General features: G+C 36.2%; 1 protein-coding gene across 1 annotated transcript in view; it reads left to right on the forward strand.

Annotated features, from left to right (window-relative positions):
- The window catches only part of LOC131426388 (probable ATP-dependent RNA helicase CG8611), an 84,126-nt gene extending 68,248 nt beyond the window's left edge, over positions 1–15,878 (forward strand). Inside the window, exon 3 of the mRNA XM_058589085.1 lies at positions 15,768–15,878. Coding sequence (XP_058445068.1) covers positions 15,768–15,829 — 62 coding nt within the window. The 3' untranslated portion in view covers positions 15,830–15,878. The remainder of the gene's footprint in view (positions 1–15,767) is intronic.
- Positions 15,879–17,144: the final 1,266 nt, after the last annotated feature.

A 17,144-nucleotide genomic window follows, 5' to 3' on the forward strand; every position in this document is an offset into this window, starting at 1 on the left:
ATAAATCGTTTGGAAATCAAAGAAAAACGACCTCATATGTTGAAGAAAAAAGCACTGTTTCACCAAGATAATGCATCGATTCACAAGTCGATGACAATTATGGTAAAATTGTGATGTGAAACATGAAACATCGAGATGTGGAGCTGAAAAACCCGACGTGGCTCGGAAATATTTCGTGAATCCAAGACAGTGAAAGATGCTGATAAATTGTCCTGGCCATTGAAATACTCTCAATGTAGTCAGTGTCCCATCTCAGATTTTACGATAATCATAATAAAAATCGAAAAATGTCGATTTCGTAAAACACGAAACATTTTGCCTCAGATTCCCCCGGTTAGCAAACGCTTATTACACCCATCCCCCTCCTTAAAACATTCCTATAAACCGCTAGATTCCCGTCAAATTACAAATATTTTGTCATGACCAGGGGGAGACGACGTTTTTGAAGACACTTGCTACACACTCTCCCCTTGAAAATGTCCATCTCTGAAGAGCAAGAAGTAACTGATTCAAGTTTTATAGCAATCCGTTTTTTAGTTCCAGAGTTGTGCCGTTACAAACATTACATCCATTAAACATTGAATGGCCTAGTGATGTCATTCTTACAGTGTGCATTTAATTTGTCATAGTTTTTTTTACGTAGTGTGTATAAATTTTGGTAGATAGTATAGGGTGATTTTTTAAGAGCTTGAGAACTTTTTTAAACAATAAAACGCATAAAATTTGCAAAATCTCATCGGTTCTTTATTTTAAACGTTAGATTGGTACATGACATTTACTTTTTGAAGATAATTTCATTTAAATGTTGACCGCGGCTGCGTCTTAGGTGGTCCATTCGGAAAGTCCAATTTTTGGCAACTTTTTCGAGCATTTCGGCCGGAATAGCCCGAATTTCTTCGGAAATGTTGTCTTCCAAAGCTGGAATATTTACTGGCTTATTTCTGTAGACTTTAGACTTGACGTAGCCCCACAAAAAAAAGTCTAAAGGCGTCAAATCGCATGATCTTGGTGGCCAACTTACCGGTCCATTTCTTGAGATGAATTGTTCTCCGAAGTTTTCCCTCAAAATGGCCATAGAATCGCGAGCTGTGTGGCATGTAGCGCCATCTTGTTGAAACCACATGTCAACCAAGTTCAGTTCTTCCATTTTTGGCAACAAAAAGTTTGTTAGCATCGAACGATAGCGATCGCCATTCACTGTAACGTTGCGTCCAAGAGCATCTTTGAAAAAATACGGTCCAATGATTCCACCAGCGTACAAACCACACCAAACAGTGCATTTTTCGGGATGCATGGGCAGTTCTTGAACGGCTTCTGGTTGCTCTTCACTCCAAATGCGGCAATTTTGCTTATTTACGTAGCCATTCAACCAGAAATGAGCCTCATCGCTGAACAAAATTTGTCGATAAAAAAGCGGACTTTCCGAATGGACCACCTAAGACGCAGCCGCGGTCAACATTTAAATGAAATTATCTTCAAAAAGTAAATGTCATGTACCAATCTAACGTTTAAAATAAAGAACCGATGAGATTTTGCAAATTTTATGCGTTTTATTGTTTAAAAAAGTTCTCAAGCTCTTAAAAAATCACCCTTTATTTACCATACTGCAGAATTGTAGACCAAAATTCAAATTAAGACTAAGTTCAAGTAAGAGCTGGGGTAAAAAGGTATAACGCGATTCATGCGACCATTGAAACTATCTGTGAGGTTTTATATAAATTATTGTAACGTTTTTGTTAATTATGATTGGTCCAAATTCACATCAGCAGAATTTCTATTTTTAAACTTATATAAGCAGATGATTTGAGGTTAAATAGTGTTGAGTTCCAACGATTTGTTTTAGTCTTGTTAAGACGTACAGCCGCCTTGTGCTATTTTTAAATTTGATTAAACTAATTTGATTTGATTATGGTTGGAAAATAACAAGCAAATATAACTATGAACTGAATACCGCGAAAAAGTTACCGCAGATATGGGATTCGAATCCGTAGCTAGCACCTATCCGGGAAAGTAGTTTTGACAGTTAAACCACACTAAACTCCACGAAGAAACAGCCTAATTGAACAGAAGAACCGAACATCTTCAGTTGTGCTCGGGCGTCACGCAGTTCAATTATACATAATGGTTCTATATTTGTGTGTCTGTGTAACTCATTCGTACTAAACCAGGGAGGACGCTTCAAAATCATTTTCAGAATTTTATTCTGAATCCTTTGAAGCGTTTTCTTCCTGGTGGAACAACAATTTGACCAAATTGGTACTGCATAAAGCATGGTTGGTCTGAAAATTTGTTTATAAATTAACAATTTGTTTTTTAGACAGAGCTTAGAATTTCTGTTTATAAGAGGATATAAACATTTAATATATTTATTACACTTTGCCTGGATTCCTTCAATGTGATCCTTGAAAGTGAGTTTTTTGTCATACGTTAAACCTAAGTATTTAGCTTGATCAGACCATGTCAATTCCAAGCCATTCAATTTGAGAATGTGATTATTGTTTGGTTCTAGAAAAGAAGCTCTTGGCTTATGAGGAAAGATAATTAAGTGCGTTTTTGCTGCATTTGGTTTAATTTTCCATTTTGACAGATAATCACTGAAAATATTTACACTTTTTTGTAGGCGACTGCAGATCACTCTTAGATTTCTACCTGTGGCTAACAGACTTGTGTCGTCACAGAATAGCGATTTCTGACAACCAACGGGTAGATTTGGAAGATCAGAAGTGAAAATATTATACAAGACCCTGCGGAACACCGGCTCGTACGGGTAGCAATTCAGATTTACAATTCCGATAGCTAACCTGAAGAGTACGATCAGTTAAATAATTTTGAATCATTTTGATCAAATAAATAGGAAACTGGAAATCAGACATTTTTGCTATTAAACCTTTGTGCCAAACACTGTCGAATGCTTTTTCTATGTCTAGAAGAGCAACTCCAGTGGATAACCCAGAGGATTTATTTGCTTTTATCATGTTCGTTACTCTGACAAGTTGATGAGTAGTTAAATGTTCATGACGAAATCCAAACTGCTCTGGTAAAAAATTGAATTCTCATTTATATGAGATGATGATTCTCAACAAGATATTTTTTTCCAAAAAGTTTACTGATAGAAGAAAGTAAGCTTATTGGTCGATAACTTGATGTTTCTGCTGGATTTTTATCAGGTTTCAGGATAGGAATTACTTTAGCGTTTTTCCATCTTTTTGGGAAGTAAGCTAATGAAAAACACTTGTTGAAAATTTTAACCAGGAGTCTCAAGGCAACATCGGGAAGATTTTTAATAAGAATATTAAAGATTCCATCATTACCAGGAGCCTTCATGTTTGTAAGTTTCCTAGTAATTGACTTAATTTCATCAAAATTCGTCTCAATAATGTCATCTTGTGATAACACTTGGGTTGAAATATGCTCATATTTCAGTGAGACTTCATTTTCAATAGGACTCACAACGTTCAAATTAAAATTGTGGACACTCTCGAACTGCTGAGCAAGTTTTTGAGCTTTTTCGCTATTTGTAAGAAGTATTTGATTTCCTTCCTTGAGAGCAGGAATTGGTTTCTGAGGTTTCTTAAGAACCTTAGAAAGTTTCCAGAAAGGTTTAGAATATGGTTTAATTTGTTCAACTTTTTTAGCGAAATTTTCATTTCGCAAAAGATGTTTAATTTTTTTTTGCAAATCCTCAACTATGTTTCTCCTAGCAGGATCACGAGAACGTTGATATTGTCGTCGACGAACATTCTTCAACCGAATGAGCAGTTGAAAATTGTCATCGATGATCGGAGAATTTAATTTAGTTTGAGCTTTGGGAACTGAAAGATTTCTAGCTTCGATAGTGTAATGATTCAAATTGTCAATTGCTGTGTCGATATCCGCAGAATTTTCTAAAATAGTTTCATGATCCACAAGATTTTCACTCACTTTTTGTCTCTTTTTTGGTTGTTTTTGTTCATTTGGGCTGGTTTCTTCGTGTGTTTCATATGCTCGGTAGTTGAAGGAGAGGGAGGGGGAATTTAGCAACCGTTCAAAAATATATTCAAATGTTTTGCATAATTCAAAGCATCTTCCTAACAACATTTTGTAATTTTTTCGAGGAAAAATATTGAGAGTCCAAGAAAAATAGTTGTAGTAGATGTTTTTCTAGACCCCTACGTTTTTATTTGATTTTTTTTTAAATTTCTGATGATTGTTTTGAGTCAAAACTGCGATCTTCCACCAAAAAATCCGCCATTTCGATGCTGTAAAACCTCCTCAATGTAACAAAACACGTTGAGGTTAGGTTTTTCTGTATGTAAAAAGTATGTGCAAAATTTGAAAATAAATGGTGAATTAATTTTCAAATGATGATGGACAGAGACTTTTTAAAAGTGCTTTCAAGAAAAATCTATTTAAAGTTTATTGTCCATAAAATCGAAGGAAGCAATTTATTTTTCTAGGGGGCGGATAGGGTATAACACTTTTGAAAAATCATACTTTGTTATAATAAAACGTTTCAAGAATATTTTGACAAATTTTCTAGTCAATCGAAGCAGAACTAATGGGCCTGTGCGCCGAACTCTTGAGAAAAGAAATGATAAAGGCTCATAAATTCTAGAATTTCGTTCCGACAGGCTTGAAAATCTGACAAAATATTTTACAATAGGAAAATTAAAAGAAATAATAAATGATGTTCAAAATGTATGAGACCCTACACGCCCCTTAATTAGTAAAACGATTTTTCCCGCATAGGAGCTAGTTGCGGGTTCGGTTCTACTGACATTGTCATTGATTGCATGAGAAATACTTACTTTAAAAAAAACTCATGGATCTCTATGAAATTGTGGAATAAACTCGTGCTTTTTATCCTTTTTTCATACTGTGCTTTGCTGAAGATCTTTCAGCATTTATATTTTGTGTCCCGAGTTCATGATTTTTTCACATTTTAAGTGCATTGAAAATTTAGACATTTTTGTATTTTTCAATGAATACGGCTAGTATTCGTTTATATTTATGAGAACGAATAGTGATTGAAGGTGATCGTGCATAAAACATTCACATTTTATTTTCTTTAGTTAGGATATAGAAACACTTCCTTAGCTGGTGCATTTTATTCCTTTTATCCTCACACGCCTTGGTTAAAAACCAATTAAATGGAAGATGTGAAATTGGTTGTGTATCGTTTAAGCTCTATAACTGAAGCTAGAAACACAATATTACTCAAAAGAATAAAACTTTTTGACTTTGACTTTTTGATGAATACGATACAGTAGATAACAAAATTAAACCAAAATGGTCAAAGCTGGGGTAAAATGAATGATATAAAAAATAACAAAATTATAACATCACAACAATTCAAAATACACGACAAACAAATGAAAAAGACTTCAAAATTAAACTATGTAAAATCCGAACAAAAGACCAACAACCGATAAATTAATAAAGCTTCAGAACGAAAAAAAAATAATGGCTGCTTTTTGCGAACCAAATGCAATCCAGTCGCAAAGCCATTTCCAACTCTTCGTAAAAACCTAACATCCGATACAAAAAAAAAAAAGAAAAAGATCATGACATGCCAGCAGCCATTGTCGAACAATGCCACCATTCAGCATCGATTGACGACGACGACGACGACGGCGGTGGCGACGGAGTAAGAGTCACGTATCAAAATAAATACGAATAATCGTTTTTCGTTTCAGAATTCACATAATAACGACTTTCAAAGTTGAAAACTCGAATGGTGCCGTCGTAATGCTTTTATTTTTGTGCTCATAGGATCCGAATTGGCAGAGCTCGTTCCCTCCAGAGTTGTTGAACTGTCGTATCGACCGACCCCCCGACATCGCTGCACCACGCACCGCCTGCTGCCTTGTTGGATGCTGGGATGCGGTTCGCCACGTTTCCACTTGAAACAACAGGAATAATAAAATCGAAAATGCTATTAATAAAAGATAATTTTTGCCAATTTTTTCCCCCTTCCGACAGACAAGTACAGTGCTCTAAAATGTTCGAAAAGAGCATCATAATTCTCGTATTTGGCTGGAGTTTCGTCCGGCCCCTTGTCCTGCTCCGCATCGCACCGGTACCGTAAAAGAATTGGCGAATAATTTGCGAGTGGTAATAAAATCTTTTGCGTGACTTTTTTTGTTCGACTCGCGGTGATGAATCGCGCGGAAATCGAGTTTCGATTGGTTGTTCTTTTTTTCCTTATCATCTAAAATTACTATCATCATCGTCATCATCATCATTCGCACAAAGGGATGTTCTTTTATTGCGCATTGCGTTTCAGGGAGGCAACATAAAAAGTCATGGCTATTGTGATTGAAATCGATTCTAAACCGAGCTAACGTTTTCATTCCGATGTTAAATCGATCCAAAATGGCTGCTCTTTTATTTGCGAACGATTTTCAGGTGCTAGGAAAGGGGGAAGAGGTTAAGTTTGCAGAACGTGGGAGCTTCATTGATTGTTGGTTTTGTTTTCTGCGAAATTTGACTGCGCAACATTTTGTGACTGGCGCGGGAGAGGTTGGGTGCCATTTTCATGAATGAATAGTTTCGCAGCAAGTCTCGCACACCGGAAATCGAATTAGTAGTCTGACGTTTCGGATGTTTTTGTGCAAATTATTGGAACGATGGTGGAGGGAACACGGATGACCTGAAAAATAAAAACGAAGACACGGGAGGAGGAGGAGGAGGAGTGTCTGGAGTTATTATTGCCTCTGCTTCCACTCGATTGAGCTTTAGGCAAAAGCCGCAACGAAGAGTCCACGATTTTGCCAGTCAGGATGAAAATCGATATTCTGAAATGTTGCAAAGGTGAGTTGATTTTAAAAATTTTTGCAATCGGTTAGTCGCTCGGAAAACTTCATAATGATATTCACAAACACAAAAGCGATATCGATTCGTTTAGGTTCCAGTGAAAAGTGCAACTGCCGGCAGTTAAACTGGCCGGTAAGCCGCTTTAGGGGGGACCACTGGTTTCCCAGCAGAAGCCAGCCGGATCGCCAGTGAAGACGGTCGGAATTTGGCTTCCTTGCGGTTTCGACCTAAACTGTAACTGCCAGGAAGAGTCTTTCTTGGAACCGAAAACCACTGTCTGAGCCGAGGAAGAAAATGGTTACAAAACATCAGTTTAAATTGCGAACGATTTCGCTCAGGTTGCTTTCAGAAGGAAGTTGCACAAAAGAAACCAGTGCAGATCCCGTTGCCATTGCAAATACTGAATAAGTGCAACATATTTTGGAAATTCTGTTTCAGTATTTTTAATAGTAATTCTGTCAATTTTTATGGCTGCGTTCTGTTGTTTACACTCTTCTCTAACCACTTGTGCAGTTGTTTATTCGTTCGTTATTAGTTTGTTTCGAAATGCGTGGACTTTCAGCACAACAACGTCGAAAAATTGTGTACAAATGGTGCACAGAACGCGGACTGTCACTGAGAAAGATAGCAAAAATGGAAAGAGTAAGTGAAAAAGCCGTGCGAAATGCAATTAGGAAGTTCGGTGAGGATAACACCTTTGAGGATAAACCGAAAACGGGTCGAAAAAAGGTCCTGCTAACCCTCAGTTGGATAAACGTATACTGAAGTTCGGGATTCAGTTAGAGATGTGGCCAAAAAAGTGGGCACTTCGAAGTCAAATGTTCTTCGTGCTAAAGAACGTTTGAATCTTCGAACCTATGAGAAGCAGAAACAACCAAAACGTAGTCCGAAACCAGAAGCATCGATCAGGCCGAGGGTTCGAAAGCTGTACAATACGATTCTTGCTGGAAATTTAAACTGCATAATCATGGACGACGAAACCTACGTGAAACTCGATTACAAACCCTTGCCGGGATGTCACAATATTATACGGTACGTGAAGGGTAAGTGTTCAACCAGTCCGAGATATCGATTAAAGTCGAAAAATTTGGTAAGAAAGCTATGGTCTGGCAAGCAATTTGTAGCTGCGGTAAGATTTCGAAACCCTTCATCACCGCTGCTTCAATGAACAGCGAAATATACATCGAGGAATGAATACAAAAACGACTTCTACCCATGATTCGAAGCCTGGACAAGGATCCTGTTGTCTTCTGGCCAGATCTTGCTTCTTGCCACTACTCGAAATCAACGGTAGAATGGTATACTACCAAAAATGTCACTTTCGTCCCAAAAGACATGAATCCACAACAAATTGGCCACAACTTCGACCAATTGAGGTATTTTGGGCAATAACGAAGGCACATCGTAGGAAACATGTCTCGGCAGCCGAAACCATTCAACAGTTCGAAAAAGAATGGAAAAAAGTGTCAAAACTTGTCGCCAGAAGTCTGTACGGAATTTAATGAAAAACGTTCGCAAGAACGTGCGCCAGCTAGTCTACAATGGCTAAGTAGCAAATGTTGAGAATAATATTCTGTTGTTGTAGTCTAATAACAGATCGGCTGAAAAGTTCGTATCGTTTCTATGAGAGGGCGCCAATAGAATTAAATCCATACCATTTCCAGTTAGTACCAACCTTCAAAAGATACGTGTATACATTATTAGTTTGTGAGATATTGCATTTTGAGTGAAGCTACTTTTGTTATTGTGAAAAAAATGGAAAAAAAGGAATTTCGTGTGTTGATGAAACACTACTTTTTGATGAAAAAAAGTGCCGCCGATACCAAAAAATGGCTTGATGAGTGTTATCCAGACTCTGCACCGGGCGAAGCAACAATTCGTAAGTGGTTTGCAAAATTTCGTACTGGTCATATGAGTATCCACAAAATGATTTTCAATGACAGTAAAGTGAAGTTGATCGAGATAGCTGACACCCTAAAGATATCAAAGAAACGTGTTCGACATATTATTCACGAATATTTGGATATGAGAAAGCGGCCTCATTTGAAGAAGAAAAAAGTTTTGTTTCATCAAGACAATGCACCGTGTCACAAGTCGATGAAAATCATGCTGAAATTGAACGAATTGGGCTTCGAATTGCTCCCTCATCCACCGTATTCTCCAGATTTGGCCCCCAGTGACTTTTTCCTGTTCTCAGACCTCAAGAGAATGCTCGCTGGTAAAAAATTTAGAAGCAATGAAGATGTAATCGCTGAAACTGAGGCCTATTTTGAGGCAAAGGACAAATCGTACTACAAAAATGGTATCGAAAAGTTGGAAGATCGCTACAGTCGCTGTATCGCCTCTGATGGCAATTATGTTGAATAATAAAAACTAATTTTGGCAAAAAAAATGTGTGTTTCTATTAAACGATACGAACTTTTCAGCCGAATTATCAGTATATCAAATAAAATTTGAATATCTAACACTTGTGAATTATTTACAGCGAAATCAAAGTGCGTCCATACTTTCTGGGACAGTCTTTACACTATGGGTGGAAAAAACGGGACACGGATTTTGCAAAGCCCAGAACGTTCAGAAACATTTTTTTTTTTCGCAAAAACCGGACGTAAAAACTTTGATTGCACATGATTTTATCCGGTTTTTGCATGCAACATTTTTCTACCGACTGTACTGTCATTGTATGAGGCTGCACATAATAAAAAAACAAGCAAGCCATGCTTGCTCGTCCTTAGCGACAGTCGCCAAAATAAATTTGAATGCAAGAACCGGATAAAAACATTTGTTTTTTTCATATTTCATTCCAAACAAAAAATTTAAACGGATTTTCCAAACTAAGTCGCTCTCACCGACGACTTTTGAATCCAACCGTTCAATTTGAAATATGATTCCATTTTCATTCTAACTTCTGGGAAAGGTCGTAAGCCTCAAGAAAATTCGTTGCCCAGTTCTTTACGGGGACTCCCGGCGATCCCGTTGACGATCAATCAGCGATTATTTCCAATCATCGCACGGTTTAAACGTTCCCAAGTTCAAGTAAGAATATTACAAATGCTGTTTTTTTTTTCTTTCGGTGCGATGTCGAAAGTCAATCATCAAAGCTTCAGGATTTCGGCAGAATCTTCACGCTTTTGACCAACATGTTTCATGTTTTTTTCCGTTTGTCTCTCAATAGAACCATTCAGCTTCTGGGCCGTTGATCTTCTCCACAGCCAGCCAGTTTGACTCCTCTGGCGAGATCCCGACATTGCTCCTGCCGAGTTAATGATGTTCACTCGATCGGGACTGGGCTGTTTTTGTAGTGGCCGGGAACTCCGGTCCGGACAGAAATCGTATTGTTGTGAATTTATCGTCGATTTGATCGATGCCACTGTTTGAAAACGGTACCGAAAGGCGCGATCAGGTCGCAAGTTGTCGGCTTCCCGAAATGTCGACGGGGAGGAAATTATTTTCTTTTCACGCGTCCGGGCATCAATTTTTTTTCCTTACTCTTGAAGTTAATTTATGTACATTTTTCCAGCTCAACACAATGCGGCGCATTTATGGAGGAAGATTTTTTTTCCGAGGTTAAAAGACTGCCTTTTCTGCTGTTGTGCTCGCCTACTGTGTTCTTGCTTTTGTTCCCGACTGCTGCCACTTGACCGTAAGCATGACCAAATTGGATCGTTAACTAATTTCTGGACGTCACGCTGAGGGTCGACGCTGACCAAACCAAACTGCGAGGTCCCGTACTGACGAAGCCACTGGGCATGAATAGGCTAAGCGCTTACGTAGAGGCTGTTACAATCCATTTTCATCCAGTTTCGCGTTTTGTTCAGCTATCATTAAATTGATCGTAATTGCCGGTGGGCTAATGAACGGGGCTCATTGGCCAAATTATCGGTTAAGCGGTGTAAAATATGTTAAATCGTTTCTAATAGAGCTGCGAAATTTCTGCCTGAAAAAAAAACAACAAAAGCCATTATTTCATCACAAATCACAATCGATTTTTAACACTTTTTTTTCGAGGTCGCCCTCTCGAAATTTGCTTCATAAATAATACGATGATGATGACGATGCTTCTCGGACGGTCGGAATCCTGTCTTACTCACAGCCGTGCACGACATTCAAGCAATTATTTATCTGCTGGTTCGCGAACCGCGATTTTTTTTTTCTTTACTCCAACACCGAAAGTCCATCAAATCTCGTGAAAAGTTTTAAACTCCAAAGAAAATTAAAGTCCAGCAAAGCATGGCCGAAAGAAAGAAAAAAACACTCTCCGCATTGCCCTTTTGAAAATCCGAGCAAAATCGCGTCTTTTTTTTAATGAAATGGTTAATTAACTTACAATCGTTTCCAAATTGCGGCGGCTCTTTCTTTCCTTTCTGAAGTTGAAGTTGAGGTATTTTTTTTTCGTTGGAGACGTTTGCCAAGAGTAACTTATTTTCCACTCCGATACGCCTTCGACGCTGCACTTATTGTGACTAATGTTTCGCTTTGTACTGCCTGTCACAAAGGACGTGGAATTTTGAAAGCCCGAATTGACACCATCGCGAGCTGTTTCGGAAGGGTAGTGCAAAGTTGAGTTTTGATGTATGGTCTAATTTTTCAGAGGACAAACACAAGTAAAAAATGCGAAAAGAAATAGTTACCTTTTATATAAACAAAAAAAGATTTAATGACGGAAATTAAACGAATTGTTTGGAGAAGACAAATTTCATCAGAGCCATCAAATCGTGTTTTTAGCTTCCAGTCAGATCTTTGACATAAATACATCTTACTTCACTATAAGACGCCTGTTCAAAATTCGCCCTGTGAAAGAATAGGTAGAACTTAATCGTGAATATCTCGAATTGTACTAAACGCAACAACATAATTCTTTCTCCGCGTCATCAGAAATATGATCAGCAATCTATGATTAAACTTTCAATAATGTGAGATAACCATAAATAGCTTAAAAATTAAGTTTTGACAACGTTTCAAAAATGATCATCACTCTAGCTTGCCTTTCTCGTACCCGCGACGACGGTTTTATGAATATCAGGCGCATATCAGTCCCGATCAGCGATGCCAACCCAACGGATTTATCCGTAGGTGTACGGATTTCTGTCTATTCTACGGATCTGAAATCTCTAGATTTCTCATTATTTCACTAAAACATCATTCCACATTTGTGAATCATTTGTTCGAATGAAAAAAGTTCTTTGCGAATTTTGGAAGCTTGTGAGTTTTATGTAAATTAAATTTTAGAGAGCACATAGAGCTTACTATCTCCAAAGCCTCAAAGCTATTAGGATTTATTTTCCGCGTTACTAAAAAAATCTCTGATGTACATTGCTTGTAAGCTCTGTATTGCGCTTTAGTTCGCTCAACTCACCTTATTACCAAAACGAACCCCATCGCATTGAAGCGATTCAACGCAAATTTGTCCGATTCGCTCTCCGACGTTTTCGCTGCAAACTGATTGGTCTCGATTTATTGTCCGTCGCGACTTTTGCAAAGCTAGTTTTGTGGTAGACCTACTTTAGTCACGAATCGATTGCTCTGAGCTATTGCAATTGTTATAATTAGACTTTCGACGTCGTAAACTTCGATCTTATTTTTTTTCGAATTCCCTATGCTAGAACTAATTATGAATATCATGAGCCGATTGCTAGCATGTGCCGCATATTTAACAAATGTATCGTTTCCTACGTTACTGTCTCATTAAATTTAATTACTATAAAAGCACTAGATTTAATGAAATATATCATTTGGATGATTTTAATCTATTGATGCAAAAAATGAGGAGGTTTTATGCCTGCTGGGAAACAAGTTTGACAGAAACTAACTCAAGTGGGCTTTTCCCTGATCCAAATAAAAGAATAAAATTATAAAAGATGAAGAGGAAAAGAAAGACGAAATCGCTGAAATCTGTTTAACTTCTTTCAAAATCACAATTGTAAGCATTTTTATTTTTACTGTAACATTTTCCGTACATCAGATAGTATTAATTAACTAAGGATATCGAAAAAGAAGGAGAATAAAAATGAAATCGTTTTCATGGGGTTTCTCGATGATATTCGGATGTCAGAATTATTCGTGTTCACGTCATCCAGTCATGTCTCTGTCATTACCCTCCCGCCTTTTTTTTATTGATTACTATTACATTAGAACTATGAACCATTGATATTTATAATTGACTAACAGGCTAACAATGTGTATTAGGCCATAGTTTTGTAGCAAGCAACGATTCTCCTTCTAAAGAACGATTGAAAACAAAAATAAAACATTCAAGTATGCTCGGTATCTTTACTAGTACCAAATATTAATTCAACATATGGGAGAGCGCGGTCGAATTTCATGATCGATTATACTTAGCTTTTATTCAGTTCATTCGGAAGCCTGTCAAGGCTAAATTTTAAATTTTACTACAATTTGAAGTTATACTTATTGCATGATATTACACAACAAAGCAACATCAATGCATTGAGCTAAACAGAGTTGAACATTACTAGCATTATAAACGTCAGTTACCTTAGAAAATGAACGATCTCTAATAATACCCATTTTATTGTATTCAACACCAAACCCAATGTTGCAAAAAATCGTGTCATTATTTATATGTCATTTTTACTCACGATATAACGCCACCATTATATAAAATGAAGCAAAGTTTATGAAATTAACTTGAAACTTTTTCAAATTTCAGCTATTTGGGCTAAAGTTTTATAATTTTGAGTTGCCTTTTCAGATTCCTTACGAAATTTTGCTTCAAAAACGATTTTTCATGAATATATTTTACGTTTCGTCTTCGACTCAGTTAAAGTCGAAAATCCGTTTTCGTTTGGCACGTCAGTTTAGACATGGCACTTCGGTGCTGAACAAAAAGTGTTCTGCAAATAGCAGAATCTTTACGTCTGCTTAGCGATTCAAAATGAACAGCCGAGATTTGCATTAGGCAGTTCAATTTGAACTGCTGTGCACTGATGAGTATAAGACGAAACGTAAAAAATATAATAAAAACAAAAGATAAAAAAAAATTAAAACGGTTGTGTGCCCTAAGCACAAAACTAAGCTAACCCCTGAATAACTATTTTTCAGATCTAAAATCATCCCTGTACATTTCAAAGACCGTTTATTTATTTAGCAAAAATTCAAAGTTCTAAGAATACTTATTTTCTGGATTCTAAGAACGAGTTCAGTTTCAAAATTTCAGAATTTAATTCATGAACTGAATTCTTGATCTAGAATCCGAACCAGGCTTTTGCAACTGAGCTTTTTCCATATGACGAATTTCGCGCTAACTCGAACAAACATTGGCACTACCATCTCAGATCTGAATGAAACTTTCTGGAACATGTAGACTCTGTCACAAAAAGTCACTTTGCATATTTTGCTTTCGCAAAAAAAAACTTGTCTATCTTTTGAAAAGGGCCAAACTTTTCAAACCTATATTTTTTTTTAAATAGTAATGGTAGAAAAACGACCAACCTTACAAAAAAGTGTTGTACTAGTGATTTCCATAGAATCAGTCAAAAAAATACACAAAAAAATACACTGCAAAAAATCCTTATCGAGTCCTACACTGAAACAAATTTACTTTCAAAATTTAAAATTGTTTATTTTGATAAAATTTTGTCCCAAGATAGGTTCCCAGCAACCCTAACAACATGACAAAATGAACACTTTTGAAGAAAAAAAAGTTTTTCTAACAAAAAACTATTTCTAGTCCAAACTTATTTTTTTTATCCAGTGCGTTTTTTATTGAAAACTTAACAAAACTGAAAGTGATTATCATCCAGGATTCCAATGAAGCTCAATTTGTGATAAAATCACATTTCTCTATAGAAAGGTATTAGATTTGCTGGAAAAACCGACTTTCGAACGGAGCATCGGAGACCCATAGTTTTATATACCATTCGAATCAGTTCGACGAGATCGGAAAATGTTTGAGTGTGTGTGTTTGCACTTTTCGAAAATATTTATACGCGCTCAATTTTCTCAGAGATGGCTGAACCGATTCTAACAAAGTTATGCTCGTTTGAAAGCTACTGTCGGGCCATTGATCACGTTCAAAGATCAAATAGCTGTGACTTTTGGTTCCGGAGATAGGATGGTATAAGCGACGTAACTGAATTTTTCAAGATCTATGAAAATCGATTTTTCAAGATCTAAGAAAATTCCACTAAGTGTACTAAGAAGGGTTTTCTTAGATTAGCATTACTCTTCTCATACAAATAGGCAACGCAAATGTCAAGCACGTGGTTGGAAAAATGATGCCTACTATGTGACATAAACACTGAAGAATGCTTTTGTGAACTACTCGGTTCAATCAGAATCAATTGATCAATTGAAATGAGCCCAAATTAGTGTCACAAACTATTTATTAAAAAAATAACAAATATTTTTACGAGACTGTTTTGAAGAAAGAGAAAGGCATTATCACACCACTAGAAGGGTTTTTTGTAATTTGACTTAAAATGTGAAAGATCGATTTTTTTAAGTATAGGGATCGATAAGTATTTCTTTCAGTCTTTTCATAAAAAAATTAGAATAATTTCACTAAATTAGTGCTAAACCGACGACACGACCAGGCACTCCGAATAAAAATTTCCATTACAATTGTCCGTTACCGATTTATTGCCAGTTACCAAAAATATAGCGACCCCCTGATAAAGATAAAAATAATGTACCCTAGCAACACTGCTTAAGTTGTTATGAACTAGTAGGATTAATAAACAAACATTTTGAGAAAGTTGTGGAATCGTTCCATAAGTTTTTAATTTGGTTCCCTCTGCGCCAGCTCAGTGAATTCCTGAGAACAACTCGAGGATGTAGACCAATGAAATGCTACAGCCATCATCGGTACGATTAAAGTGAGTTTGTTTCTGTGCATTGAGAGCATTAATTCTTTTATAAGTAAACATACTATCATAACATTAAAAACATTATCTTGAACAACCTGTTTATTGCATAATTTTTTTAATCAGATTCATTTCTATTCATTGCAGTGCTCATGAAGTGGAACATTAACAGTCATTACAGAAGCAAAGCTCAGGAGACGGATTTATAATATCAATATTTTTTTGAAAAAGAAAGTAAAATATACAAAAAGGAAACATAAGCAACTTTTAAATTCCACGTTATGTTTTTTTTTCTATAAAAATCTTTCGTATTCAAAGCAACTGTACTAATCTTCATCTAATTCGTTGTGCCACAATCGATGCATGGCTAAAAAATAAAACCAATACTTTTGATAGCACTTTCAATCACAAGGTGAGAGTTACGCAAGAAAAATAGTATAATTAATAAAATTCGAGAAGTATTATATTGATCCGGATGCACAAATGAAAAAGATAGTTATTTTAAGTTACTAGATATTTTGTTTTGTTTTATGCATATTATTGCTTGAAGAAAATGTTTCTCCCTCATTTGTTTTCTTCTGACAATAAGTGCAATACACGGATTTTATAATAATAATAAATAATTCTTATAAGTTTAATTAAGAAATTCTTTTCGCTTCTCCATCAGCAATTGTTCGACTTTCAAGCTTTCTAAAGTTTTTTGCGTCGTCTTACGATCACTGATTATCGCTTGCAAATAGAAAATACACTCACAGCTCATATTATTTTTAACCCAATTATTTTATCGATGGGCTGACTGTAAATGTTAGTATATCAATACAATTCATGAAAAAAATTCCATAACTCAGACTTGATGTAGGATTTTAAATCCATAGAAAACTTCGTTCGTTCAATTGCAAGTGGATCCTTTTCGGTTTCCACAACAGAAGAATTCTTTTAGCAAATCCGAATGACTAGTCGATCCACTGCTCTGATACTACAGCAGTTTCCACGGGAAAAGATTTTCCCACTTGGAAAATACATTTTAATTATTCGCTTTCAAATATCCGATTTGCATTTTGTTTTGTTTACATCTCTCATGTTTTCAAAATGCCGTAACCATGGTTACGGTAACTGTGAATTAAAATCAATAATTTATCAGCATGTGTTGCCAGTTTCAACATTTTTTAAGGGATTACGTTTTGACATTACCAGTTACTGAGGGGTTGTTAAATTTACGATACAATTTTAATAGACGAGTGGCAGGTCGTGTCGTCGGCTAAACTGTCAGGATTTATCATTTTCCGAATACATGTTTTTTAATACATATTTTTGCAAAAAATCTTTGTAGGATTTATCATTTTTCGGCCATATTTCTTTTGCAAATATGTCTAGCCCTTTTTATTCGAATTCAACATTGAAAAAGAAAGCGATTTTCGAAATTGAAAGTCGATGTACAAAAAAAAACATCATTTTCGAGAACAATGAAATTTTGTCCCGAGATAGGTAAGAAATTGAATACTAAAGAGCTTTAAACTAATTTGA

Source organism: Malaya genurostris, chromosome 1, assembly GCF_030247185.1.
Source record: "Malaya genurostris strain Urasoe2022 chromosome 1, Malgen_1.1, whole genome shotgun sequence".
Taxonomy (NCBI): Eukaryota; Metazoa; Arthropoda; class Insecta; order Diptera; family Culicidae; genus Malaya; species Malaya genurostris.